General features: G+C 39.5%; 1 protein-coding gene across 5 annotated transcripts in view; it reads right to left on the bottom strand.

The window, feature by feature from the left end:
* Nucleotides 1-746: 746 nt before the first annotated feature.
* Nucleotides 747-27,848, bottom strand: part of LOC123760383 (myelin regulatory factor-like protein) — an 86,332-nt gene continuing 59,230 nt past the window's right edge. For 4 of the 5 annotated variants that reach the window (XM_069338239.1, XM_069338238.1, XM_045746049.2 and 1 more), the window contains 15 exons: nucleotides 27,605-27,765; nucleotides 27,004-27,205; nucleotides 24,997-25,197; nucleotides 21,012-21,143; nucleotides 20,600-20,692; nucleotides 18,980-19,148; nucleotides 18,397-18,544; nucleotides 18,164-18,238; nucleotides 16,621-16,858; nucleotides 14,450-14,561; nucleotides 13,691-13,812; nucleotides 10,759-10,933; nucleotides 8,260-8,440; nucleotides 6,450-6,681; nucleotides 2,700-4,764 (listed from right to left, as the gene is read on the bottom strand). In XM_069338239.1, the coding sequence (XP_069194340.1) occupies nucleotides 4,681-4,764; nucleotides 6,450-6,681; nucleotides 8,260-8,440; nucleotides 10,759-10,933; nucleotides 13,691-13,812; nucleotides 14,450-14,561; nucleotides 16,621-16,858; nucleotides 18,164-18,238; nucleotides 18,397-18,544; nucleotides 18,980-19,148; nucleotides 20,600-20,692; nucleotides 21,012-21,143; nucleotides 24,997-25,197; nucleotides 27,004-27,205; nucleotides 27,605-27,765 (2,325 nt within the window). In that variant the 3' untranslated portion in view covers nucleotides 2,700-4,680. Of the gene's footprint in view, nucleotides 4,765-6,449; nucleotides 6,682-8,259; nucleotides 8,441-10,758; nucleotides 10,934-13,690; nucleotides 13,813-14,449; nucleotides 14,562-16,620; nucleotides 16,859-18,163; nucleotides 18,239-18,396; nucleotides 18,545-18,979; nucleotides 19,149-20,599; nucleotides 20,693-21,011; nucleotides 21,144-24,996; nucleotides 25,198-27,003; nucleotides 27,206-27,604; nucleotides 27,766-27,848 lie in introns of all 5 variants that reach the window. The other variant, XM_045746050.2, reaches the window with a different exon arrangement.

The raw sequence follows: 27,848 nt of genomic DNA, 5'->3' as shown, positions 1-27,848 counted from the left end.
CACTCTGCGCCCGACAGGAAAGAAAGCTGAACGCCTACCACATGTGCTGCCTCTTGACACATCTTGGACATCACCTGACAGGATAAGGTGACAAACAAGTGTCCTGGGGAGAGCTAGAATCCCCAGCATGTACACAAATGCTGAAGCAGAGACGAATGCTCTGGCTTGGGCACGTGGTGTGAATGGACGACGGCAGGATCCCCAAGGATCTCCTGTACGGATAGCTGATGCAGGGAAAACATCCAACAGGCAAATCCCAATTACTGTACAAAGACGTGCAAGAGGGACCCGAAAGCCATTGATGTTGATCTTGCCGAGTGGGAACACTAGTCACAGACGATCAGCCTGGAGACGGTCTGTTCAGAAAGGTCTCTACAGGTTTGAGGAGACACTTGCCAAGCAATTAGAGGCAAAGAGACTGAGAAGGAGTCAGTAGCCAGGAAGACAGACCAGAATCAGACTTCGCTTGTGCTCAGTGAGGGATGGATTGCCATTCTTGGATTGGCTTCATCAGTCACACCAGACGCTGCACCAGGATTGATAACCAGAGCCCAACTCCATAGTCTCCCGAGACTGAAGGATGCTTACTACTGTATAATATGCTGTGGTATACTTTATAGTATACTGTATTATATAAAATAATATCTCGGTATTTGAAGAGGAATTGAAACTTGTAAGCAAAAAACTTAATAGTTAATAAAATATTTCAAAATATTTTTGAGGTGTTTATGAAAGAAACAATAGGATAACTTAAGTACATTTATTAAATGTTAAATGTCAATCATATGTTCTTCTGTACAAGCTTGGCCCATATTTACAAAACTAGAAAGTACCATTCTGCAATGTATTAAATTTGTAAAATTGTATATTATACTCTTGGAATGTGTGTGTGAAGTTACAAATATCACATATGTCACAATCAATAATGACTTAATCAAAGGAATTAATACATACGTCCTAATATCAAAAATTTGTGTTAGAAATGTTGCCTAGTCTGAGAAAAGTGAAAAGTCTGAGTTCAAGGTAATTTTAAATCATTTTTCTTAAAATTTTCAAATATGTATAGTGATAAAGTATGAAAATAATATAATAATGTCTGTAGAGGCATAATTACCTTTATTTCTTCTTAAGCTTAACCAGTAAATCATAATACAAATTAAGTATTGGCTAAAGTATCAAGTGAGATCATAGACATTTTATTACAACCCCATAGTACCCTACTGTAAGGTAATACACTTCACACTACCTCTACTGTAAAAGGTAATTATTATTTAAATTTCAGATACTGTATCCATAACCACTGTATCCTGCATTTAGAATATATTAGCTTGAACTCATTTTGACATAAAACGGTGATAACAAAGAAAACTTTACAAAACTTGTAATTGTTTGCCCAACCAAGAAACCCCAATTACACTTGTAAACACAAAATACTCCACAAAGTATGCTAATATCTGTGAATGAAGGTGACAGCAATACTTAGACTGTACAGTGTGATAGACCATGCCTTGAAACAGGCACACACTATTCATTATAATTAAGATTACAAATAGTGCCACAGAGGTGATAGTCAGTTAACAGTTTGCTCCAATATCCAAAGTGATACATAGCACAGCATTAAATTCAAATACATTTGAAGCAAGCTATAGATGCACATTGTCTGTAATGATTTGTCATTACTGGGAATAGGAAGCCTTTTAGGCTTTTAGAGGTCCCAATGGGACTGATCTTCCTCAGGATGCAACTCAAAACAGTTTCCAAACTCCCTGGTAACACTTTAGTGATGGGTGAATAGAGGCATCAGGTGTAAGAAAACATGACCACATGTCTCATTTTGACCAGCAATTGAACCTGGACCTTTGGGGTGTGTTCTGACTGAGCTGACTACTGTTAAAAGGCATTTGAGGATGGCTTCAGGATAGATCAGCCTCAGCCACCCGACGACACTGGGTGTCATATGATAAAACAAAATTCTAAATTGATTCAGTAAGCAATTGGTTTGGTGTAGCTAATCAACCATGGGAGGGTTACTAAGGCCACCACAAGAGCTTACTGGTCCACCAGCATATATACTTTAGTTCTGAACATGGCTCAGAAGTCAAGTAAAGTCACTGTATATACACTTAAGAAGCAGGGTACACCTCTTGGTATAACTCGGTATATATCTCCTTCCTTTCACAATCAGCAACACTTGCAGTGAATGGAGAAAAAATACTCATGCTAACCAACTTTTTACTTTACTCTTATTTTAAGAAACTTTCCTGTTTGTCCCAGAGTGAGCTATTTAAAGCATGGTATAATATGATAAACTACAATATAGAATTTATAGTATAAAAAGCAGACTGGTAAGGACAAATGGGATGGGGGACCTTTTGACAAGCTGCTGGCCTCCTGTCCTCGAGGCATCTAGAGAGAGATAGCGGCCCCTCAGGTAAATTGTCAAATTAGAGGACGCCTTTTCCTTATTAACATCAACTGTGGGACCCCAGATGAGACAACAGGCAATTTAAACAGCAGAACTATGATATACTATTGTACACAGTAAAATTAACTACTGTATATAATATACATATTGTACACTAAAGTGTACTGTATATTATATTATTGTACACAAAATTTTACTGTATAATGTAGTATACTATGGTATACTTTAGTATACTATGGTATACTTTCGTATACTATGGTATACTTTAGTATACTATGGTATACTTTAGTATACTATGGTATACTTTAGTATACTATGGTATACTTTAGTATACTATGGTATACTTTAGTATACTATGGTATACTTTAGTATAATATGGTATACTTTAGCGTACTATGGTATACTTTAGCATACTATTGTACACTTTAGTATATTGTGGTATACTTTAGTATACTATGCAATACTGTACATACTGTACTATGGGATATCATGTGGTATTACATAGTCATTTACCGGAAGCCTGTTAAGTCTATTGTAGTCACCCTAAACCAAGTACTGACCTTTCCCAGGATGCAACCCACAACAGTTGCCCAACTCCTGGGTACCTGTTTACTGCTAGGTGGACAGAGACATCAGGTGAAAGGAAATGTTGCCCGAGTAATTTTGTCGTGCTGTGGGAATTAAACCCAGAACCTATCGGTTGTGACCTGACAACTCTATGGTATATTGATGTTCTATGACATACCGTATTGTATATTGTGGCATACAAAATTGTATACTATAGCATACTGTATAGTATACAATAGTATATGTATGTGACTTTGTACAACTTGAGTTTGTTGTTAAAATGATTATTATAAAAAATTAAAAAGCACAAGTTTGGGGTGATGAAGCATGATGATCTAATGATGCTAAATGCTCATCAGTGGCAGTGCTTATCTCTGCCAGAATTTCCATAACAATTCTGAAATCCATCCTCATAAAATGTGGATGTACCAAAATGATGGTACATGTACCATCATGTCCATGTACATGTTTTGAGGATGTACCATCCTCAAAAATATTACTGTACCTATAGTGACTCTGGATGGAATGTACAAAATATGGACTGTTGCATCCTAAAATAAGTCAATGTTCTATGGGTATAATAACCAGTACAAAAAACTATGTTATGTTGACATAGTTTTATGTTAAAAAAACTATAAAAACTATGTTATGTTGACAACATAACTTACAGGTTAACTCTTGACCTAACTTATTCTTGGCCTAAATAAGTGATGCTAGGCCTAATGTATGCAATATCAGGCCTGATTTATTATTTGTGTACTATACTAGGCTTACAGAAAATTTGGTTGGCTTCTTTTTCAGGTCCTTTACAAAATCATAGTACAAAATGTGAACATTTTTGGGGGGCACATTTACATTTTGTACGTTCCAGCCACCATCATACTATACTATAGATACACTACTATAATTTTGGAGAATGGGTTGCAATTCTAACAAATACAGTAGTATGAAGACATCTTTAACATGGTAGACACTTCACTTAATAATATTGTGGTAAATATTACTTTTGTACATCATTAACTTGTCATCATTTTATAAAATCATTAAATAATCAACTATGTTTATACCTGGTTATTCTATCTGCCATTATCTATCATCCAGTAGATATAGGCAAATATATTTTAACTGAAGCATGTAATATTAATTTAACTATTTACAAAATATATACATATTTATCATAAACTACACCTAATCAGATCCTTGATATGATTGCCTCTAAGAGTTCATATCCCATATATATATGACTGTAATAAGTTCATATCTGTAATAAGCCACATCTTGCATGTGGCTATCTCTGTAACAGGCCATATTAAACATGACCATATCTTCAACAAGCCATCCTACACACTCTTTTTACCTATAACAGGTCATATCCTACAAATAATTGCCCACCAACATTATTCATATAAGCTAAATTAAAACATTGGTTTAAATTTTACAAATGTAATGAAAATCCACCAAATTAGGTTTAGTCCATAAGTCTTATAAAAAACAAAAACAGAAATGTTCACGAAAATAAAATACTGAATGATGCATTTTTGGCACAAATACTTACAGCCAGAACTGCAAGGTATAGCCAAGAGCATAATCATGGAAACAAAAAACAATTTGACCATTGATGCATTATCTTACCTAAGTGTTTGATGAAAAATTTAATTTAGAATGTGCTTATAATAAATTTGTTTCCTTCAATCGGTACAAATACGTTGAAATATGAAGTTTAATTCATAATATTTTTCCCCAATGTACTCTGGTGTCAGGTTGCAGGGATCCTGAAAATAAAAGTTTTACATCAATATCTTATATACAAATATTAATATTAACACTTTCGCGCTCTCGGCGTTCAAAAAAAAATCATACCCTAGATGCTTTCGGCGCTTCGCGCGCCTACGCGGTAAGACCGAAAAAGTGTACACTCTTTTGACTGTCCTGACAATATTTGAAGGTGCACGTATTTAAATTTGGTATCACTGTGTTCGCAATAAAATTGTCTATAAGAACATATCTATAAAATGCCGCCAAAGCATAAGGATTATCAACACCAAATAAAAAAACTATTCAGATCACTAGCCGAGAGTGCCAAACAGCAACAAAATGTTTCCACTCTCTTATTGGTTGCGAAGCCTACAGTTGTCCTACATCGCTAATTGTGGTATCATTGGAATTGCAATAAAATTCTCTACACGGACATATGCATATAAATATAGATTCAATGTCGTAGCCCACCCAAAACAGTGTGAGAAGTGGCCGAAGTGTTACCCGCGGCGGCATATCGGCGAAACTCGCTTTGAAAAGTGTATATTCAATTCACTGTCCTGACATTATTTGTCGATGTATGTATTTCATTTTTGTACCAATGTGCTCGCAATAGAATGTTCTATAAGAACATAAGTATTAAAGGTCACATAAGGATGCGTTCGACCGGCAACATATATAAAACTACGTCGATTATACTTGTCGTGTCAATAATACAATTGTTTTACCACGGTGATTCACTGCCACGCCGTTCTCTTTAATAAGCTGTTCGGCTATTAGAGAAAACGTAAATTTCATGGCAAACATTTGTAAACTATTCCCAAGTTGATCGGATAATAAATGGATTTTATACAAATATTTTTGCTCGTGACTCCCGAGAGGGGCACGCGTGCGGTGTGATTAATAATATTGGTGACAACGACGGTCTGCTGGAAAGCGCCAAAGTGTTAAAATGAAGCATTATAATTATTCAACAGGTTTACACTATACTGTATTTAACCACTGAACTGCGCAATGTGCTTGCAGGCCCTCGACAGGGGGTGCGCAGTGTGCCTTTGGGTATTTTTATTTTTAGCGTATGATTCAAAACTCCCATGCCTACATGAGGTTCACATCAGCTTCCTCAAGGCTCTTGTAAACAGATGCCATTAAAAAAAAAATCGTGGGCAACATTCCTGGGTGAGAACACGTCAGTACTGAGTGAGCAACCAAGGCTGGCACACGCAGCATGAGCTCACAGCACTGCTGTTCAGCTTGTGACCACAGTATCGCCTAATAATGTCAAAATATATATATAACTGGTATTATTTAGCCATGATAGTATTAAAGAAGAACCTGAGTGTGGGGGGGGGGGATTTCTACAGGTCATTTCTATTTCTATAGGTTGGCCTGTGCGACAAGGAACCATGCGCTCGGTCGACCCGAACGCGTATCAGTGAATATCGTTAGTCGACGACACTATCGTAAGTTGAGTCCCATTTTCCGACCAAGTTTACATCGTAAGTCGGGGCAATCATAAGTTGAGGTGTCACTGTAAATGATATATTGCAGCATGATTTGCAGTAGTAATAAGGAAAGCGAAGAGAACTTGGTAGTTATGGAGGACCATAAAGATGTAATATAAATTATAAGGCAGCAATGAAGATGCCAAAAATTTAATTTATGATGTATAAAATATAATAATGGTGATAAATCAACTAACCTCATTTCCCCCGCCAACTGGTATACGAAACTTGTATGCAACCTGATGCCACATTCCAACATTGAGAAGTGTAACGTAATGATCACGTGGACTTTCCCCATTACTTTCCACCACTTCATAAGGAGAAAGTACATTGACAGTATCTGAACACTGCTCAAATGGAAATGAAGGAATGCTGTCACTGCAGTTGGCACAAAAGGATGGCTGCCTGGCAAAATCATCTTCCATGAATCTGAAACGGAGAATTTTTTTTTTAACCACTGCACTGTGCACCCGTTTAATAAATGCAACTCCACAGTGCGCAAAAAAAAAAATAAACGTTAATTTTCTTTTTAATACTCGTTTGTTAAAATGCGTTCCCTGATTACAAGAAAAAATTTAATGAAGCTTATTTTGGCTGTGGTGGAGAGAAGAAAATCACAATGACATCACTGATTCACAAGCACTGACAGACGAGATATTCGGTGAAAGTTGCTCGAGCCAGGCAGGTATCGGGCATTGCAGTGAATATATTTTGATACTACTTTATTTCAGTGCCACTGACTTGTTTTTCAATACTGTAAGGACAGTACTTGACTTCAGGTAGTTAGTGGAGCTAGGATATCGCCTGTTTTTGTCGGGGTGGCCAGTTTTGGAGCCAGTTGCAGGGCCGCTTCCACTTCCTTAGGTCAGTTCTTCAATTTTTTTTCAGGGACTCATGTCTATTGGGCGAATGAGCTTGCGCTAGTTTTATAACTTTAAATCGTTTGTTTACATTGTTGGGGGAGTTCTTTTGGCAAGTTTGAGGCTTTGATATTTCCTTGTAACCAGCAGTGTCTGCTTTGTCTCTCAGACTTTATGGGTGCGTCCTCAGTGGTGGCGAGTATGTTTCAAATATACTGACAATTTAATCATAGTGCCACTGCTCTCTGTCTCTTTAGAGGGGGCTAGTTTTGGCTTGTGGTTCCTGGTAAGCCTAAAACACTCGCCTGGCGTTCCGCGAGCGCTATGTCATGGGTTCGTATCCTGGCCGGGGAGGATTTACTGGGCGCAATTCCTTAACTGTAGCCTCTGTTTAACGCAACAGTAAAATGTGTACTTGGATGAAAAAACGATTCTTCGCGGCAGGGGATCGTATTCCAGGGACCATAGGATTAAGGACTTGCCCGAAACGCTACGCGTACTAGTGGCTGTACAAGAATGTAACAACTCTTGTATATATCTCAAAAAAAAAAAAAAAAAAAAAAAAAAAGAACTCCAAAACTGATGGCACCTAGTAGTTTGGCACTGTATCAGCATTGTAGCTTCAGGAAGCCATTGGGGTTGACTCAAAAATTTGCACTTCATTACGTTCAATGCTAGGTTTTTACAGTGCTGTAGTGAAAAATTATGAAAGGTTTGGTGCACCACAATCCTTGGTAAAACAAATCAGGTCTGGTCCCAATTAGTCCATTTTAGCAAGGTATCATATATATTTATGCACCTTTTTTTGTTTAGTGCATAGTGCTTTATATAGAAAGATAGCATTCCTTTCAAAACATATTGAGACGTATAGGTAAATAAAATTATAAATTGAATCGTGGTATCCAAAATAAAAATAATTAAGCGTCCTGTAGTTGTGGATAAGAACACTGCTAGGCTTATTGAGATCCCTCTAGTTCAATTACTGACCCTCTCCAGACTGCAACTCAGTGGTTCCTAGGTATCTATTTACTGCTTGGTGAATAGTTATATCAAATGAAAAGAAATGTTACCCAATGCTTCTGTCCTGTGGCAGGAAGTTAACCAGGGAACTTTCACCTGTGACCCAAATGCAAAATGGAGCACTTACCTGAAGTGCAATGTGAGATTGGTGTGTGGCATGAATCTTGAGATAGGTAGGCCATAGGTGTAGTTTTTGGCTGTATTGGCAAAGCAATCTTGATAGGTGTCAGATGAGTTGAGACAATACAAGTGACTGATGGTTGTGTTCAGTTCCACAATATCTATTGTTGGGATCTGGGCATTTGTACCTGCAACCATGGCATTAATATTATTATTATTTTATATAAATTAATAATCTTAATTTCATTTACCTGATATCAGTCATCTCACTGAGAAAATCCACTAGGGCTGTGAGGTGGTGCGAACCTATGACCTCGGCATTGCTAGCCTCATACTCTACCACTAAACTACCGTTGACTTGTAAAAGCCATACATCTCGTTTACAGACTTCACAGGAAGTCTGGATGCTCCTACTGAAGCCAGTCCAAATTTTACGTATGACCCACAAGCACTTGGGAGGAAGGGCAATGTGGTCCCATACCTTTTGCCCCAACTTCAGAAACACAGAAATCACACTAATGTGATATACTGTATATCAATGAGAAAATTCCCTAGGGCTGTGAGATGGCATGAACCCATGACTCTGACTATTTTGTACCAGGAATGAATGTTGTGATTGATGAACACTTGTTCTCTCAAGCGACGACTGTGTTCAAGCAGTACATACCATCAAAGCGACACAGGTTAGGAGTAAAGTTCTTTGTATTATGTGACTGTGAAACTGGTATGGTCATGGACATGATACTGTATTCTGGTAAGGCTGTTGACATACCAGGTCAAGATCCACACGGGTTCTTATCCCGGACACAGACAACTACTATACCAGACCCTTGCTGACCACATTCCTCCTGGACTAAAATACTGGTGTAGGTCACACTGTCAAGCTACACAAGAAGGAAATGCCAGTGTTTGGCAAATCTGAGTAGTATTCTGTATAAAAAATGTATTTTTAAATTAATATTTTTGAGTGTGTGGAATGGATTAATTCAATTTACATTATTTATTATGGGAAAATGTTTCAGTTTATGAATTTTTGATGTACGAACTGTCTCTTGGAATGGATTAAATTTGTAAACCAAAGGTCCACTTTATGTGAGATTAGGCTTGTTGGTCAGTAGTTTTCTGCTGACAAGATTAAGCTTGGATAAAGTGTAATTGATAATGATAAAAAAAAATAAAAAACCAGCATTGAATGTAATGAAACACCATTTTCTGGGTAAGACCCGGAGGCTCGCCGGAGCTATATTGTGCTGTGTAGTATATATTAGACCGTGGCAACAGTCAATTGATGGAGTTCTAGGCCAACCGGGAACCATGCCACTCAAAGAGGTCCACCTCCGGGTGCCCAAACATCTGGCAGAGCCAAAGGAATGAGGTGTTGTCGATCATCCATTCTGTGGACAGGGAAATGAAATGGGATAGACCACCAGGACGTTGGACACCCCTTGGGTATGAACCACCAGGAGAGCCAAACCTCGAGAACTCGGCAGACGAGTCACCTGAAGCGACCAGCCCCAAAGAGCCAAGGAGCACATCGAACACAAGTGGTTCTACAGCCACACCAAACAGAACCCCCACCAAGCAAAACAAAACAAAAGAAAATAAACACCCCACAAAAGAACAACGTCTCCAGGAGGAACAGAACTGGCCGCTATGTGTATTAGAAGACAGCTGCACAGTACATTGTGCCCCTTCCAGCGACAATGCTACCTCCTACCCAAGGCCAAACAGGTAGGAAAAACCCCAAGGGCGGTCAATCACCAAACAGTAAAAGAACCCCGTGGAGGTCGCCCCCGAACAGTTTGTGGAAGGTAACCCCAAACTGCAAGAGCAATACTTACAGGGCACCTAGGAAAGGGAAGCCTAGGTGCATGCAGCCCCAGTACTTCAGAAATTACTCCAGAAGTAATGGCTCGTACACCACCACACTGCTCCTGACTCGCACACCACCACACTGCTCCTGGCTCGAACATAACCGCAACACAACACTACAAGGTGCAGCACTGCTCAAGGATTGGACTTGAAGCGATCAACTGCCACCAAACACGACACCCTCTGAACTGCGGTTGGGTAGCTGGCACAGGAGGTCTGGGACCCCCCTTTGCCCTCCCGGGGAGGGGGGGAAGTTGCACAGACAGCAGCGAGGCAGCTGTGGTGACGTCATGCTTGTTTTCGATTGGGGAGTTCTGCTTGCTAGTTCGGCTTTTGGTTTGCAGTTTTTAACCAGCTGTAGTTTGTTTTGGAATTCCTACCTTTCTGGGTGCCTGAATTGGTAGATAGCAGACATAGACTGACTGCTTCCAATTACACGGGGATGTCTATATGCCATTGTTTCTTGTGCCTCTGAGGGGGGCCAAGTTCCGGCACTGGTCCCCGGTAGGTCTAGAACTCCATCAACTGACTGTTGCCACGGTCTAATATACGGTATATACACATCAGCCCAGTATAGCTCCGGTAAGCCGAAGGGGCTCTCCACAGAAAAGAACACATTATAGGCTACACTTACTCATTTGTGACTTATAATATGATGAAGTGCTCTCAGTAGACCGTTTGGAGTGAATTGAGCGCTTACTAAGGGTTTGCTTGATACTGCGAGAACTGGAAGGTCGACTCAGTTGGGCCCTGTGACGAGCCAAACGGGCCATTTGATCAAGAGTGCCAGATTTCTTGCTTGGCATGGGCTGTGGAGCAATTTATACATAACATATGAAGTGAAGTAAAGTTTTAAATGTTATGTGCTCGGTAAGTGAGAAAACTGTTAAAGCACAAACCACCAAAAACAGTTAAAAGATGTTTTTGAAAGCAGTACAATATAGTCAAGTTTACTCTAATGTAGACAACGTATGTTGTGTGTGCTGTATTTGGAGTGTCCTCTAGTACACTGGTCAATGTTGTATCTGGAGTGTCCTTAAGTCAATATTCTATCTAGTGTGTTCAATAGTGTAGTAGTCAGTGTCATGTCTGAAGTGTCCTTTATTGCAGTGGTCAGTAATTATACCAAGTGTAGTTACAGGATGAGAGCTATGCTCGTGGTGTCCCATCTTCCCAGAATTCTTTGTCGTATGATGCTTTGAATCTGCTGATGGTTTTGGCCTCCACCACCGTCTCATATAACTTGTTCCAACTTTGCAAAACTTTCTAATGTAATTTTGGCAGCTTTGTTTCCTTTGTTTGAACATGTTCTCTTGTTCTTGAAGTTGTAGTTTTCAAAAATTCTTGTAAAATTTTGTTGATTCCTGTCACTGTCTTGCACATGGTGATCATATCACCTCTTTTTCTTCTATCTTCTAGTATTGGTATACAGTATTTAACACAACTAACTCATAGCTCTTATTTTTCAGTTCTGGGAGTCATCTAATTGCATGTCTTTGCACCTTTTCCAGTTTATTGATGTGCTTTTTAGATATGGTCACCATACAACCACAGCATATTTAAATTTTGGTCTCAAAAAGGTTGTGAACAATTTCTTCAATATTTTTCCATCCACGTATTTAAAAGTGGTTCTTTTAGTTGGAAAGTATAGCATAGGCTTCTTGTGCAATGCTCTTTATGTGGTCCTAGGGTGACAGTTTTTTTTATCCAGAACCACCCCTAAATCTGTTTTTCTTTCTTTATCAGAAAGATAAAGTTTTTTCACATAATTTGTAAGTTTTTCCTGATTTATCTAAGGGCCACTAACCCTAGTGGCCTCAACGAAGACAGGAAGCTGGCAGCTTGTTGAAGGTCCCCCCATTTGACTTGATCTTTTCCAGGGTATATTTTGAAATTCAGCACAGTTTTAGCAGTTTTTTTTTTTTTTTTTTTTTTTTTTTTTTTTTTTTTTTTTTTTTTTTTTTTTTTAAGATATATACAAGAGTTGTTACATTCTTGTACAGCCACTAGTACGCATAGCGTTTCGGGCAGGTCCCTGGAATACGATCCCCTGCCGCGAAGAATCGTTTTTTCATCCAAGTACACATTTTACTGTTGCGTTAAACAGAGGCTACAGTTAAGGATTTGCGTCCAGTAAATCCTCCCCGGCCAGGATACGAACCCATGACATAGCGCTCGCGGAACGCCAGGCGAGTGTCTTACCACGGAGACTAACAGTTATGGCTTCAGTGGGTAGGTGGTTTCATTGGTTAATAACCCTGTGGGTGAAAAAACATCTCTTTTCAGTTCTACAGTGTGTCTTTTTGAGCTTGAAACTGTTGCTCCTTTATAGTGTCACATCTGACCTGAAGAAAATATCTGGATCAACATCCTCTAACTTGTTCAGCATTTTAAAAGTTTCAATGAGATCCGCCTTGTCATACCTGGTTTACAGTGTTGTTAACCCTGTGGCCTTCAAGCATTCCTGATATGAGAGATGACTTAGCTCTGGAATGACCTTTGTTGCCCGGTGTTGCACCTTCTCTAGAGCAGCTATGTCCTTTTGAAAATAAAGTCTTCATGCTTGATACAGTAATCTAAGTGGGGGCACACCAGAGATTTATACAGTTGAATCATTACCTTCTTTCCCATTTCCCTTTCCTTTTCTATGCATAAAATAGTAATGGGAATCAACAAAATTGATAACAAATTAGTCTTGGAATCTGGAACTTCAAGAACAATAGGTTATAGTTTTAAGCTATAGAAACAAAGCTGGCACAAATTAGAAAGTTCACTTTTGCAAACAGAGTGGTAGATGGTTGGAACAAATTAGGTGAGATGCCAAAACCATCAGTAGTTTCAAAGTGTTATATGACAAAGAATACTGGGACGATGGGACACCACGAGTGTAGCTCTCATCCTGTAACTACACTTAGGTAATAGTTTTGGCTCTGCCTTCTTTACTATTTTGTCTTGGTGTTTCAAGCTCAGGGGGGTTTGGAAATCTACTAATCTACTGGGATCCAGTTGGTATAATTTTTGGAGAATATTCCTTGGCTATGCCGGGCTTGCATTTCGTTGGGTAGATTACCCCTGTGCTACTTGTCTTTTCTTCAGGGGTTACTGGCTGTTGCTCTCCTCTTTTCCCTGGTAAGATCCTATTTTGTGCCGTTCTACATGGTGAGATATCTTTGTAGGGAGGTTCAATTAACTAGTGGTGGTAATTGGCTAATGATTGTTTACCAAGTAAACAGGGATCTTGCTAATGTTTCTCATTACGCTCTACCTTTATGGTGACCTATGGTTGATATAATATTCCCAGATTCCCTGCACCTCTATTAAATAGTCCAGTTGCCGCTTTTGGTCAGGTAACAATTGTACTTTGTATTAATGATTTTGGTATTGAAAGATATGCAAATATTTCTTCATTCATTTGCACTAATAAAAACATAACAATTCTGGACATAAAATTAATATAAATTCAAGTTTGGCTGCAATATAAGTCTTTTCATAACAAATGTATCCCGAAAGAATCATTCTGTTTGAACAAGACTTCAATATACACATATATACATCTCTGAACATACCTTAAACCGTGGTGTTTCAGAGTGAGTTGTTGAATCATTAACTGTGTTAGGATCACTAGTCGAGAGCTTGTTAGTAATGACTTCACCATAGCGTGACATTGTTGCAGGAACTGTTGTAGTACCTGTCAAAGAAAAGAACACAAATATAATACCTAAAATAAAAAATAAACTAACAAATAATGAAATACAAAACATAAATATATGCAAATATTGCACGAGTTAAAAAATCGTCCTTTCTAACATTTCAATTTATTTGTGAATCAGGCAGTATAGTTATTATAATAAATATTATATTATATTATTATATATATTATATTATGGGTACCACCTCTGGTGCCAATGTGGGGACCCATAGCCTCGGAGAAGAAAATAAAAAGTATTCAGAGGAGACCTTGTGGTTTCTCACTGAACAGAGAACAGAGAATATTATATTATTATATATATATATATTCATGTAGAGAATCTAAAGATTTTAATACAAGTGCTTTTATCTAAATAAATTATGGCTCCTGGTGGTTTCTTTGTATATCTGTTGTCATATTGTGAGTTTTTTGCTTTTAAAGGTTACTCTTAATGAAATACTAAACTGTTCTACCATAATATTAGCGTGCTGCTAATTTACTGAGGGCCAAAAGTTTATACATCCATCTCTAACATCAGTGTACAGTACAGTATTACACTTTGTGTTTATATTTCAAATAGCTTAACTTAAGGAATAGCCGGCGACTTTACCAAGTCATCGTTTTGCCTTTTACTGACCATAATGTATGATGCGACGAGTGATGGTAATGGCGGTGGCTGCAGTGCTCGGGCTGGGATGAACAGGTGTTATGACACCCATCCATAGATTACTTGCAGGGCAGCAGTATACCTGTTATTATAACAGTTTGATGTTGTAAAGGTTAATATCTTTCTGCCATCTCTCGTACAAAACCAATTTTTATATATTTGTATTTTTATATACAGGAAGGTACAATAGGCTGTAAAGGTACATAAAATTCAAAATATATGTACTTATATAGCATGCTGTATCTTCCTGTATATATAAATACAAATATATAAATATGTATGATAATATGCTGGTGATTAAGTGGTACAGTCATGCAGGTTCTAAAGTTATATACAGAATTTGCAATGAATTTAAAATTAGAAGGTGAAGTAGTCAAATTTGAGTAAAAAAACAGTGTTGAATGTAATGAAACGCCCATTTTCTGGGTGAGACCCGGAGGCTTCCCGGAGCTATACTGGGCTGATGTGTATATATTAGAACATAGCAACAGTCAATCGATGGAGTTCTAGTCTACTGGGGACCAAATGCCAGAACCTGACCCCCTCAGACACGAGGAGCAATGGCCTATAGACACCCCCATATAGTTGGATGCAGTCTATGTCTGCCATCTACCAGGTCAGGCACCAGAAAGGTAGGAATTCCAAAACAAACTCCGGCTGGTTAAAAATTAGCAAACAGAAAACCGAACGAGCAAGCAGAACTCCCCAATCAGAATACAATAGTACCTCAGGTTACGAATGTCCCTGTTTATGAACTTTTTGGGTTACAAGCTTGATGTGTTCAGAAAATTTGAATTGGGATACAAACTTTGCGTCGGAATACGAGTTTCTTGATACACATACGGCTGACCTAGCTCGTGGTGGCACGGCAATCGCGCCTCAGTTTAACAGTGCCTCGCACCCAGTGACTATCCCACCTGAATTCTTCACAAGAATTTCCAGTTTTTTGTCGGATTTTTGGCCATTTGAGCATAAAAGTTGTTATTATATATCTCGCCTGTAGTGATGCCTCACTACAGACAAGTGTTACAAAGAAGAGAAAAACAATCTTCAATGGAACGTTTCCCTGTGAGAAAATGAAGAAGTGAGCCACAACCAGGACCTAGTGGTATGCAGGCAAAATGTGCCAGAATGTGCCAAAGTCAGATCCGACCCAATGGGTAAACCAGCAAGGCGAAGTTCAGGCTCCTGCACAGCTGCTCCAACAACCGACGAGTGACCCTAGTGTTCTCCAAAATCAGCCGATAGCGGGACTGCAGCCGCAGCAATGCTGCTGGAGGGCGAGCAATCATCGAACAGCAAAAGAACCCTGCGGAGGTAGTCCCCAAACAGTTTGTGGAAGGTAACCCCAAGCTGCAAGGGCAGTACTTACAGGGCACCTAGGGAAGGTGACCCTAGGCAAAGTACACCTGGCTCGTACATCACCACACAGCAGAAGAACACCGTAAGGCACAGCACTGCTCAAAGGATGGAACCAGAGTCGATCAACCGCCACTCAACACAACAGCTCAGAACTGGGGTTAGGTAGCTGGCACGGGAGGTCTGGGGCCCCTCCTACCACCTCTTGGGGAGGGGGAAGCTGCGTAGACAGCGGCACAACAGCTGTCGTGACGTCATGCTTGTTTACTTGTTTTCTGATTGGGGAGTCTGCTTGCTCGTTCAGCTTTTGGTTTGTAATTTTTAACTAGCTGTAGTTTGTTTTGGGATTCCTACCTTTCTGGTGCCTGACCTGGTAGATGGCAGACATAGACTGCTTCCAACTACATGGGCGAGGGTGTCTATAGGCCATTGCTCTTCATGTTTTTCAGAGTGGGTCACGTTCTGGCATGTGGTCCCCGGTAGGCTAGAACTCCACTGATTGACTGTTGCCACGGTCTAACATATACGTATAAGCCCGGAATAGCTCCGGGGCTGAGAGCCAAAGGGGCTCTCCACAGAACATAATGTAATGACAGATATATAATACAGTAACATAATTGAATTCACATACAGTATTACTGTATCAATATATGGTGGTGATAAATTATATTTGATATACAGTACAATAATTATGTCGCTTGATTGTAAAATACTAGGTGAGTTAGTAGCATAGTCATAAACCTCATTAACATATGGTATTGTAATTACTATATGGTACATACCTGGCATACTGGATCTTCATTAGGAACAGTTTCTTGACAATCTTCAGGTTTCCCAATGACAGGTGGTTTTGGAATGGATGGGCTTTGTGTAGTGCTCCCGAAGGTTGGTTTGGTGGTAAATACAACGGATGTAAGAGTGCCATCATCACTAGATAAGGAAGTTCTTTCTGTTGAAGCTGGCCGCAAAGTTGGCGTCACCATAGAGGATGACAGGAATATAGTGGTGGCTGTCGTTGTCCTGAAATGACAACACATAATGCCATAACTTTTGAAAAAAGAAAAATAATTTGTAAAATTTCTACAGACTATTACCTGTACATTATTTTCAATGTTTTGGCCATGTCTAACCCTTAGACTATTATGCCCTTAATAGCTGTCAACACTGCTGTGCACCAGAAATAAAAAAAGAATGGTGAAGTTGTTTTTGTCTTATAAAAGTGTTCATTTGTGTTTCCTGACCACAGGGGTGGGAGAGAGGGGGGGAAACGCAGGTGACATATTTTGGCCGCAATAGGGCGAGGAAATCTGACAAAATGTAGGCGTTGACAGCAAACATCGGAGGCGGTCAGCTCCGCCCGAGCTGTCTGGTGAGAGTTGCCACAAAGATATTACCTAATTATTTCAATGTTTCTGATTTATTTTTTCTTACCTTTTTTGCATTAATATTATTCAATAGTGTGAAGTGTGATATATTTGTATAATGTATGAATAATTGCTATACTCAAAAGTATGGTGTGCATATTAGTGATTCAATTATGTTCATAAAACAATAAACAAATAGTTTTTTTCTGTTATTACACTAAATACACACATTATATATAAGTATCTGCATGTTTTGTTCACATAACAAAGTTGGTATGGGGAGTCAAAACAACGAGTGACCACCGCACACCAGCTAGCAAATGCCACCTCCTTCCCTCCCTCACTAACACTTCACATGCCAACATTCATCCTACCACCAGCGGCTCTAGGGTCTCTACTTGTTTCAATTAGCTTGGAACCCAGCTCCTTCAAAAAACTAGCAGTACTTTTACCCCAGGCACCAAGTGTCTCTGAGGCAATGGAGACAAAATTGTAGTGGTGATCAAGATCTCTGTATTTATGCGACTTGGCTGCTTCACGATGATTGGCAGCACCTCCTGTCTGTGTAGAAGTTAACATAGGTGTTGGCTAGAGTTGAAATGCAAGTGTAGTCCCACACTAACTGTCTACCATTCTTCCAGGGGTTCACCGTGATCCCGTCTGAGCGACCGACAGGCTCATCAGAGTTACGGGGCATTAGGAAACGGAGTGCTCTCTCTGCTGGACAACCGGCTGTAGTAAGGCTTTTTTTAATAATGTCATTGACCTCACCATGTCTTGCATGCCATCCTCCTGTCCTTTGACAGAGAAGGCCAAAGCGAAGAGGAAGTTGCTGTGTTGCATATATATGCAGAGCCTTGCTGTAATCAGTAAAGTTCCCAAAGGAACAAAGCATACAATATTTAGGTATACAGAATATAAAAGCATAATGAGAGAAACTCAAAATAAAATGGTAACTTACATTGCTGTGGTCATGGTTAGCTCTTTGCGTCTTTCTTGGTAATCCAGAATATAGATAGTTGCCATTGCCATCAGACTGTCCAAATAAGATACATTATTTTAAAATAATATTAGTAATTACACTTCTGATAAACAATGGAAATGTAAATTCACATACAATATCAATATTAAATTAAGCAAATTGCAGTAAGGGTGGCATGCTTAAGCTGCATGATAATATTTTGTATGTCTTACCAAAATGCCATTATGCACACGAGAGTAATTGTGGTAACTTGAAGTGTCTTATTGCTGCAAATACCATCATCATGTGCACTGCCCATGTGCTTGTGACGCTTGGAACAGCCACGATTTCGGTGACACACTGATGATACTCGGGATGTAGCTATAATATTAAAAAAATTTTTTTACTTATTTGTTTCATATATTTAGACCAGTTAACTTACACGTGTATGAAATATTTATTTTCCAAAACTTCATAATAGTTACACAATTAATCCTACTTTTTTTTTTTTAAACTCATACAGTGCTACAGTGCAGCATGAAGTAAACATTAAATATTAAAATTGGTTCAACCACTGCACTGCGCAACGCACCATGAGGCTCTCGGTCAGTGGTGTGCAACGCGCCTCAGTGCTTTCATGGGTACAGTATATTGTACGATTCAAAAGCAGCGGCCTTTCTCACACATGTTAAACTCAGTGAGGCCCGTGCATGCTCCAGAATTTGATGGAAAAACTGTACCCAAATGGATCCATGAGTGTCGTCGATATCTGGCTGTTTAATTCACATAACATCATTAAATTATCTGGCCCCTCACCTGAAGTGCGGGTCGATACAGATGATGATGTTGACTTGAAGGATTCAAATCTTCGAAGCTGTGATATTTTCTTATTCATTATTTCAAGTTCTCCAATTCGGTTTTCTAAATTTCCCGTCACCTTGCACAGTTCCTTCACTGCCCCAACATTCTCCATGAATATGCGCTCCTAGAAAGAAAATATAAATAAGTAGTAATGCTGAATTCATGTTGAGAAAAAACCCATCCTCCCAAAATTATAGTACTTACAGCAACTATTGGTCTTATTCATTATCACTATCATATTTACTACCACCACCTTACTCACTATTATCACCTTACTCATTATCACTATCATATTTACTACCACCACCTTACTCACTATTATCACCTTACTCATTATCACTATCATATTTACTACCACCACCACCTTACTCACTATTATCACCTTACTCATTATCACTATCTTACTATGACCACCTTGTTCATTATCACTACCTTACTATCTATCATCAACACACTCATTGTTACCACCTTACTATCATCATCTTACTTATTATCATCACGTCACTATTATCATCCCCCTCATCATTATCAAAACGAGGTTTACAAAGTCGTCTGGATCAGAGTAAGGTGATGATAATGAGTAAGACAGTAACACTGAGGAAAGTGATGTAATGATTCAGGTACACGTAATTACACTTAGGTAATTACCTTAATCATTATCATCACCTTCCTCACTATCATCATCTTACTCATTATCACCTCTCTCTGATCCAGACAACTTCCTCAAAAGGTCAGATGTTAACACAAACAAGGATCAATGGTTTCAAGCTAAACAGGCCACAATGTAGGACAGGAAATAAGAGATATAAATTGTCATCCACACTTCCATGGAAATAAACATTCCATTCGCCTGGGCTGTATGGGTCTCGAACCGTGGACTCCAATAGAGGCCGAAGCTCTATAAAGTGTGGATGAGACTAATATATGAGTGTGTATTGAATTTATGACAGTTGTATTATAATACAACATCAAGTGGCAATATATACAACAATACTGGGAAAATTTTGTTTTTGTAAAATATGCCGTAGCTACTGTAAATAATGCCGCAGAAATAAATTTGCGGTAACTCGGGCGGCTTGAATGACCCGCGCGACGCCTCCCCGACGCAGCATGCTTGAGCGAGCAGGCTGGATGATGTCATCGGCGAACTTCTCACCTCATTTACTTCATTGGTAAGTACAGTTAATTTTTATTTTTATTTTTCCTGTGCTCAAAGAACACAAATGAACACTTTTATAAGAAGACAATTTTTGAGGGACTTTATTGTTGTTGCGCCTGACGGTGTTGAAGCCCTTAAGACCCTTAGCAGCATAAGGGTTAATGAAACACAACTCTTAGTGTCATGCCAAAAAAAACTAAAAATGGACTTTTGATGAGTTAATTTTTAAACTTCCTTCTAAAGTGAAGAAAAAATGTAAGGAAAATAGAGAAGATTCGTGCAAGAATCATTGATCTCACCCTTTCAGTCACATTCAATAATACAGTATATGCCTGCAGGAAAGACTCCTACCAATATATACTACTGTAATATATATATACACTGTACAGTATATATCAAATAAATAACTTCATTACCTTGTTAACCAATAGAAAGTTCTCAATTTTTTCTCCATTAGATAAAGTGATGTCACCAGTTGTTTTGACTGCATCTGGAATAACTTCTTTTACCTGAAGGAAGAATGTTTAATATTAGTAACAAATGTTGAACACTTGTTTTAAACTTTCTTAATTACCAAATGAATGGAGTATAAGACATAGAATCTTGCATTTTTTACTGTAACATTACTGCAATCATTATATACCGTGTTCACAATAATTCTAAAATAATTACTGTACCAATATTGCATGAAGAACAGCTTTATGATTGGTGCAACATTAATGGAAGCAACTGCAGACAATTAAAAAAAGGGCGCTGATCATATTCAGCAGTGCTCAAAATTGCAACCATTTAACATGTGTGCCAAACAAGTTGTAAATATATACTGACCTCTTGGGCTATGACACCGGTGTCATACACATCGTCACCTGTCATGCCAGCCTGGTCTGCAAACTCTTCTCTGTATGCATATTTCACCACTCTTAAATTTTGTACATTTTTTAGCTGCTCCTTTGTATCTATCTGAAATATAATATGACTGTTAACACTAACAGCATCTAATTTATTTTCTATTCATTACTCATCCTATGGTGGCAGTTCATTATGCACCTGTTTATCCAATGGTGACAGTTCATTATGCATCTATCCTATGGTGAAAGTTCATTATACATTTATCCTAGGGGTAATACAGTAGTTCATTATGCACATATTCATCCTATGGTGAAAGTTCAATATGCACCTATTTATCCTATGATGATAGTTCAGTATGTACCTATTCATTCTATAGTGATAGTTTACTGTACACCCAATATGCATCCTGTTAATGGTAATTTATTGTGAACTACATACTCATGCATTGAGTATGTGAAACTAATGTGAGCATTAGTGTCTGAGAGACCCCCCCTTATGTCTACCTGGGAGCTAGTTGGGAGTTATCTCTCCAAGATGGCTCCCAACTTCTAGCTTGCATCAGCCATGGAGTTCTTAGGGATACCAGGGACCAGAGCCAGAACCTGGCCTCCCTTAAAGAGGCGCTGGGAGAAGATGACAATCCGTAACCTCACTGGGAAAGGCAACCAGAAAGTCAGCGAACCAAAACAGACAACAGCTGGATTCAAAGTAGATCAAAGACTAGCAACCTGCCTAATGACCTCCCAAATGATGCAAACAAACAATTAAATCTCTCAAAACTAGTATTTGCTTGTCTGCTTGTTCTTACAATGATGTAGTTCTTACCCCATCAGTTCTTACTCTGTTGAATGAGATACTGTTGTTCTACACCAGAGTCGTTCTTACTCTGATGTGCACTTGACTGCAGTAAGGTCAAGTAGGGTTGCTACTCTGCTGTGCAAGGCTCCACTGTTTTTCAGCTAAGTGCTTTTGGGACTTTGCCTTCTGTGTACACTGTAGTGTGTTTGGAGCTGCATGTGCTCAGGTCTCTCTTCCCTAGGTGCTTCCTAGCACTGCCCTTGCACTGACAGATTTCCTTACCAGGTTGATACCTGGTTGATGGGGTTCTGGGAGTTCTTCTACTCCCCAAGCCCGGCCCGAGGCCAGGCTCGACTTGTGAGAGTTTGGTCCACCAGGCTGTTGCTTGGAGTGGCCCGCAGGCCCACATACCCACCACAGCCCGGTTGGTCCGGCACTCCTTGGAGGAATAAATCTAGTTTCCTCTTGAAAATGTCCACGGTTGTTCCGGCAATATTTCTTATGCTTGCTGGGAGGACGTTGAACAACCGCGGACCTCTGATGTTTATACTGTGTTCTCTGATTGTGCCTATGGCACCTCTGCTCTTCACTGGTTCTATTCTACATTTTCTTCCATGTCGTTCACTCCAGTACGTTGTTATTTTAATGTGTAGATTTGGTACTTGGCCCTCCAGTATCTTCCAGGTGTATATTATTTGATATCTCTCTCGTCTTCTTTCTAGTGAGTACATTTGGAGGCAAGGGCCTTAGAGGCCCTTGCCTAGGGTGAGTCAGGAGTCTTGTGGCCCCTCTGTTTTGGCCTGGGTCGTGAGCAACACTGGTTGGAGGAGCACACTGGTAACTTGTATTTTTAACATTTATGGTGTTCAGAGGTTGGTGCCTTCACAACCATGTAGCCCGGGCTGTGTCAGCTTACTTTTAGGTCCAGCATAGTGGCCTGGTGCTTGGATGTACTGCTTCATTTACCCTTTGAGCCCTGGAAATCCCAATGAGTTCGGTATTTACCTATTTAGCTTCGGGGAGCCGAAGGGGCTCCCCCCAGAAAACCAGTGTTGAATGTAATGAAACACCATTTTCTGGGTGAGACCCGGAACCTCCTCGGCAACCCTCCCTCCCTCCAGTCAGCAGCTTTCATGGGTTTTGATATCCAGCCTCAGATAGCTGGTGCGGGGGTCTGGAGCTCCCCCTCCCCCTCCTGGGGAGAGGGAAGCTGTGTAGACTGTGGTGGCGGTTGTGACGTCATGCTCGTTTGTTTTTGTTTGGGGCAGTCCTGTCCAACAGTTCGACTTTCAGTAACAATATTTTAACCAGATAGGGTTTGTTTTGGGGGCCTAACTTTCTGGGTGGCAGACCCAGTCGATGGCAGACATAGAATGCTTCCAACCACATGGGGAATCCTATAGGCCATTGCTCCTCATGCCTCTCTGAGAGGGCCAGGTTATGGTTCATGGTCCCCGGTAGGCCTAAGAACTCCATTCACTTTGACTGATGTCAGGGTCTAATACATTCATATCAGCCTGGATAGCTCTGGGAAGCCTCCGGGTCTCACCCAGAAAATGGCATTTCATTACATTCCATGCTGGTTTTTTAACACTTTCCTGGATTTTCGACTTGGACTTACGGGCGGTTTCCCTAACCGCTTGTCGGATCACGACGTAAATTTACGGACCGTGTTTTATATTGGGTATTTACTACTCGATCGACTTGGGGTTTGTATGAATATGTTTGCCATTAAATTTTTGTTTTCTCTAATAGGCACTGTGCCTATTTGAGAAAACAGCAATGTATTGTAACTTAGAGGAGAGACTATTGAATTGGTGTCACAACGAGGGTAATCGCGCACTCCACACACTCTTGTGTTGGCCGCGATCATGATTCAACATTTATATGCATATGTCTGTGTAGAGAATTTTATTCCGAACACTATACAAACAAAAAAAACGGAGTGAATCAAGTATAAACTTGAAAAAACATGAGCAAAGTAAAAACTTTTTACGCTCACGGGTACAAACACGCGTAAGATTCGCGTAAGATTTTATTCGCCGCAAATTTATTTGACGCTCTGTTGGCCAATTCTACCCACGTTCTTATAGAACTTTCTATTGCAAACACATTCCTATAAAAATGAAATACGTAGCTCAAGAAATAATGTCATGACAGTGAAATAAGTATAAACTTTTAAAGCGCTGCATCACAACAGTGTCGTCGCTGCTGAAATCACGGCTAACGCTTCGCCCAGTTCCCACACTCTTGCGGAACATAATTAGACATTGATAGGCATATGTCTGGGTGGGGAATTTTATTGCGAGTTCAGTGATATCAAAATAAGCGCTGTAGGATGACTATGAGGCTGGCAACAAACGAAAGAATATGAACATTTACTTCCTGTTTGGGTGTCACGGCGAGTCATCTTCGTGTTTATTTACTTCGTGGTGGGATAGCAAATGCTTGGGTGACATTTTATGCATATGATCCTGTAGAGAATTTTATTGCCAACGCATTGATACCAAAATGAAAAACGTAGCTCGAGAATTGATGTTAGGAGCGTGAAAAGATGATAAACTTTTTTGTGCTCACGCTTGAGCGCACAGAACGCCGCGCGCACAACCCGCTTTTTTTTCCAGGGAGTGCCGCGCGCACTAAAGTGTTAAGTTAATATTTTTGGGATGTGGAACGGATTAATTAAATTAATATTATTTCTTATGGGAATATTTGTTTTGGTTTACAAATTTTTGGTGTACAACGTGTGTCTGGGAATGGATTAGGATCGTAAACAAAAGTACCACTATGTATAGTACACTAGGTACTATACTGTATATGCATTATATTAGGCCTAGGATGGTTAGGTTAGGTTTTATTAGCAACATAATTACAAAATCTTTTCTGGTTTGTTCAAATTCAATATTACCAAACTCTATTTTCTATTGCATCAATATATGTATGGTGGTCCACATAGTTATTATAAGTACTATCTAAACAGGAGGGTGGCTGATGCGACCTAGTAGATGGGAACCATCTCACTACAGTATATTGCTTCTGGGAGCTACAAGGGGCTTCAACCAGAAAGTGGCACAGACACCAACATTTAACCAAACCACACACTAGAAGATGGAGAACTACTTCTTCAGATACGTTATTGGGACTCATCAACTGCAACAGCATTTACCTCGGCCACATCCTTCTTGGCACGTTTATCTGAAGGCTGAAGTAATTGTCCGGTGATCTTGAGGTTGCCATGAATTACAAGTGCCTCATCAGGTCGGTCTGTATTAATACCCACACGGCCCATGTGGTATATAGATTCAGGGTATGTTCCTCGCTGGAATGTGTACTCGACATCACTTTCAAACTGACCTGGATTTGATGCCTGAAAAAATATATTGGCTGCATTATTTATGAAGAACAGTTAATTTAAAAAATATTAAGATAATTTTTTTTTAATAGAGTGACTAAGGAAGGGAACGATGATTCTTTATGCTAACATTCTATATATTACAATGCAAACAATATTAAGAATATTGAGAAAGACCTGACCTGACTCATCAACTGCAACACTCTTACAAGGTTCTCAGAGTCCCACTTATGGACCAGGAACAACAAGGACACTCACCGAAGGGATGAGGTTAACTTTGACCATGCCTGAGGCCAACCACCCCACAATGACCAGACTCAAAGGCAGGGAAGAAACATGATCTGAAAGCCCCGACCCCAAGAAAGGGGAAGAGACCAACCAACTCTACTGCAGGCCATGGGAGACAACCCAAAATGCCCATGAATAATGAGACCAGGAGCTGGTAAAATCAGCCAGATGCCTCCCTTTGGCATCATTAATGGGGCAAACCACAAAAGATTCAGCATACCATGAGTAGAACCATCCTTCCACGACATATAGTTGTAATGTCTAACAAAAAAGAACTTGCAGCAGTAAGTGTAATGATCTGGGAATCTGACTCTCCCAAAGACCTACCTTGACCAACAGCAGGTGAGGTTCCAACCCTACCAGTCTACCTCTGAATAGGGACAGAACCTCGAGAACACAACAAATGATCAATAGGCCGACAGAAAAAAACCACTGCAGACTTTGGGATATGGCATCCTCTGGAAAGAAGAGGCAAGAAAGGAGAGGTGGACAAAAGGGAAAGGGGCCAAGCGAATCTAGAGAATGGTGGACAAAAGGGAAAGGACCAAGCAAATCACAGAAAGTGCTAACATGGCCCATGACATGCAAAGAGGACTGATTAGGCAAAAAAAGGAGAGGGGGTGAACATTTTGGACAATGCTGCCAAGGCAGAAACTGAAGACTTCAAGGCCTCCACACCAAGGATGGTACCAAGCAAAGCCACATCCTCATGAAGCTTCCCAGCGAGTCCCTCCAAGAGGACCCAAGCTTGAAAGACGTCTGCTGTAAGGAAGAGAGCTTTGTAGTATATTTAAATAATGATTGTGCTGTAAAGTGTACTTTCAATACTCCTGTCAAAGCAGTAGCTAGCCCTACACATGCACAACAATATATTTACAGTGGGAGAACTATTTCCTCTGGTATAATCACTGACAGAATAAATGACCACTATACTACCTTCCTCATAGTAAACATGGACATAACACCATGGAATACCCCAAAAAATAACCTTCAAACAACACAGATAAGCAGCAATAGGCAATTCCTTTTTCTCTAGGAATCCAAACTTAATCATAACTTGCTTCTTCTAGAAGGTAACCTTAATTTTTAGAACCTCTATCTCTAGAAGCTTGCCATAAATCAATATCTTATAGAAACTGTTCTAGATCAGAACTTTCTCCTCAAGAAGCACATCAAAGATGAAGCCTCCTTCTCCAGAAGTTCTTTCTAAAAAACTAATTTCCTAGAAATGTGCCATAATCAGAACCCCAAAACTAATTTAAATCCAAATGCTTTGCATAGACCCATAAAAATTCCAAATAAAATGCATTTCTTTAGATGTGAAGATCTCCCTATTATAATGGTTTTCAACCTGGGACTCACATACCCTTATAAGCACTAGGTTATACATACCTCAGGCAGTTTGGCATGCTTTTTAATAATTTGATTTTGCTCAAACTCCAAATAAGCAGCATTTTTGGAATTGATGCATATCCCCCCAAATATTCCCTTTTCATAACCCAGGTTGATAAGTCCTGCTTTACTAGCACTCACTCTGACGATGATCTTTTCTGAGGCATGGGCAGCAATGGGGTAGGCATTGTCTCCACAGTGAGCTTTAAGAGCCACCACCAAATAGAAGTAGCGTTGATCCGGGTTGGGCTTGCCCTTCTTACGCATATTGTTGCTTGTGGTTTCAGAGAAATGCAGACGACCCACTGTGATCTTGCTCATCTGGTCATTCTTCAGGTCAACACTGTGGGCAGAGCAGTAGGGGCAGGTACAGAGGGGAAAATATACTCATGATCAGTGGAGGCACTTATCATAAAGGTTTATTTTGGTAAAAAAAAAACAAAAAACTGAGGTTTGAAGGGATGAATAAACTATCTGTATATTTTTGAGAAAGTGAACAAACAAGAAATATTTTTGTAGGGACTTTTAAGAAGTAAGATGTTCAACTGAAAAATATTTAAAAAAATAGTACACATTCTCATTAAGAATCCTTAGCAGTCATAATTTAAATTACTGTAACTTAATTCATGAAATCATTCAAAAGGAAGAACTCTATGTATCACTATGTACTGTAATCTAATTTTTAGTTATATGTATATAATTTTTTAATTTATTTAATTTTTAAAATACTGTAGATGCTTACGGTACTGGGTGGAAGGCCTTCTTACTCCTGTCACTTTGGCTCTGTTCCACGCGTATCATTTGTGATGGAGACTCTGTTTTGACACCAAAAAAGTGCACATAGAAGCGGTCCACTTTTTGCAGGCCATCTGGACTCTTCACAAACACAGGTTCACCAGATGCCTGTCAAGAGATGCAGAAGCTGCCGTCATTGGAGAATTGACATAGGATCTATTTTGTTGCTACAGTATTCAATTAAGTTTTTG

This window comes from Procambarus clarkii, chromosome 39 (genome assembly GCF_040958095.1).
Source record: "Procambarus clarkii isolate CNS0578487 chromosome 39, FALCON_Pclarkii_2.0, whole genome shotgun sequence".
Lineage (NCBI taxonomy): Eukaryota > Metazoa > Arthropoda > Malacostraca > Decapoda > Cambaridae > Procambarus > Procambarus clarkii.
This window is presented reverse-complemented; position numbering and strand designations above follow the sequence as displayed.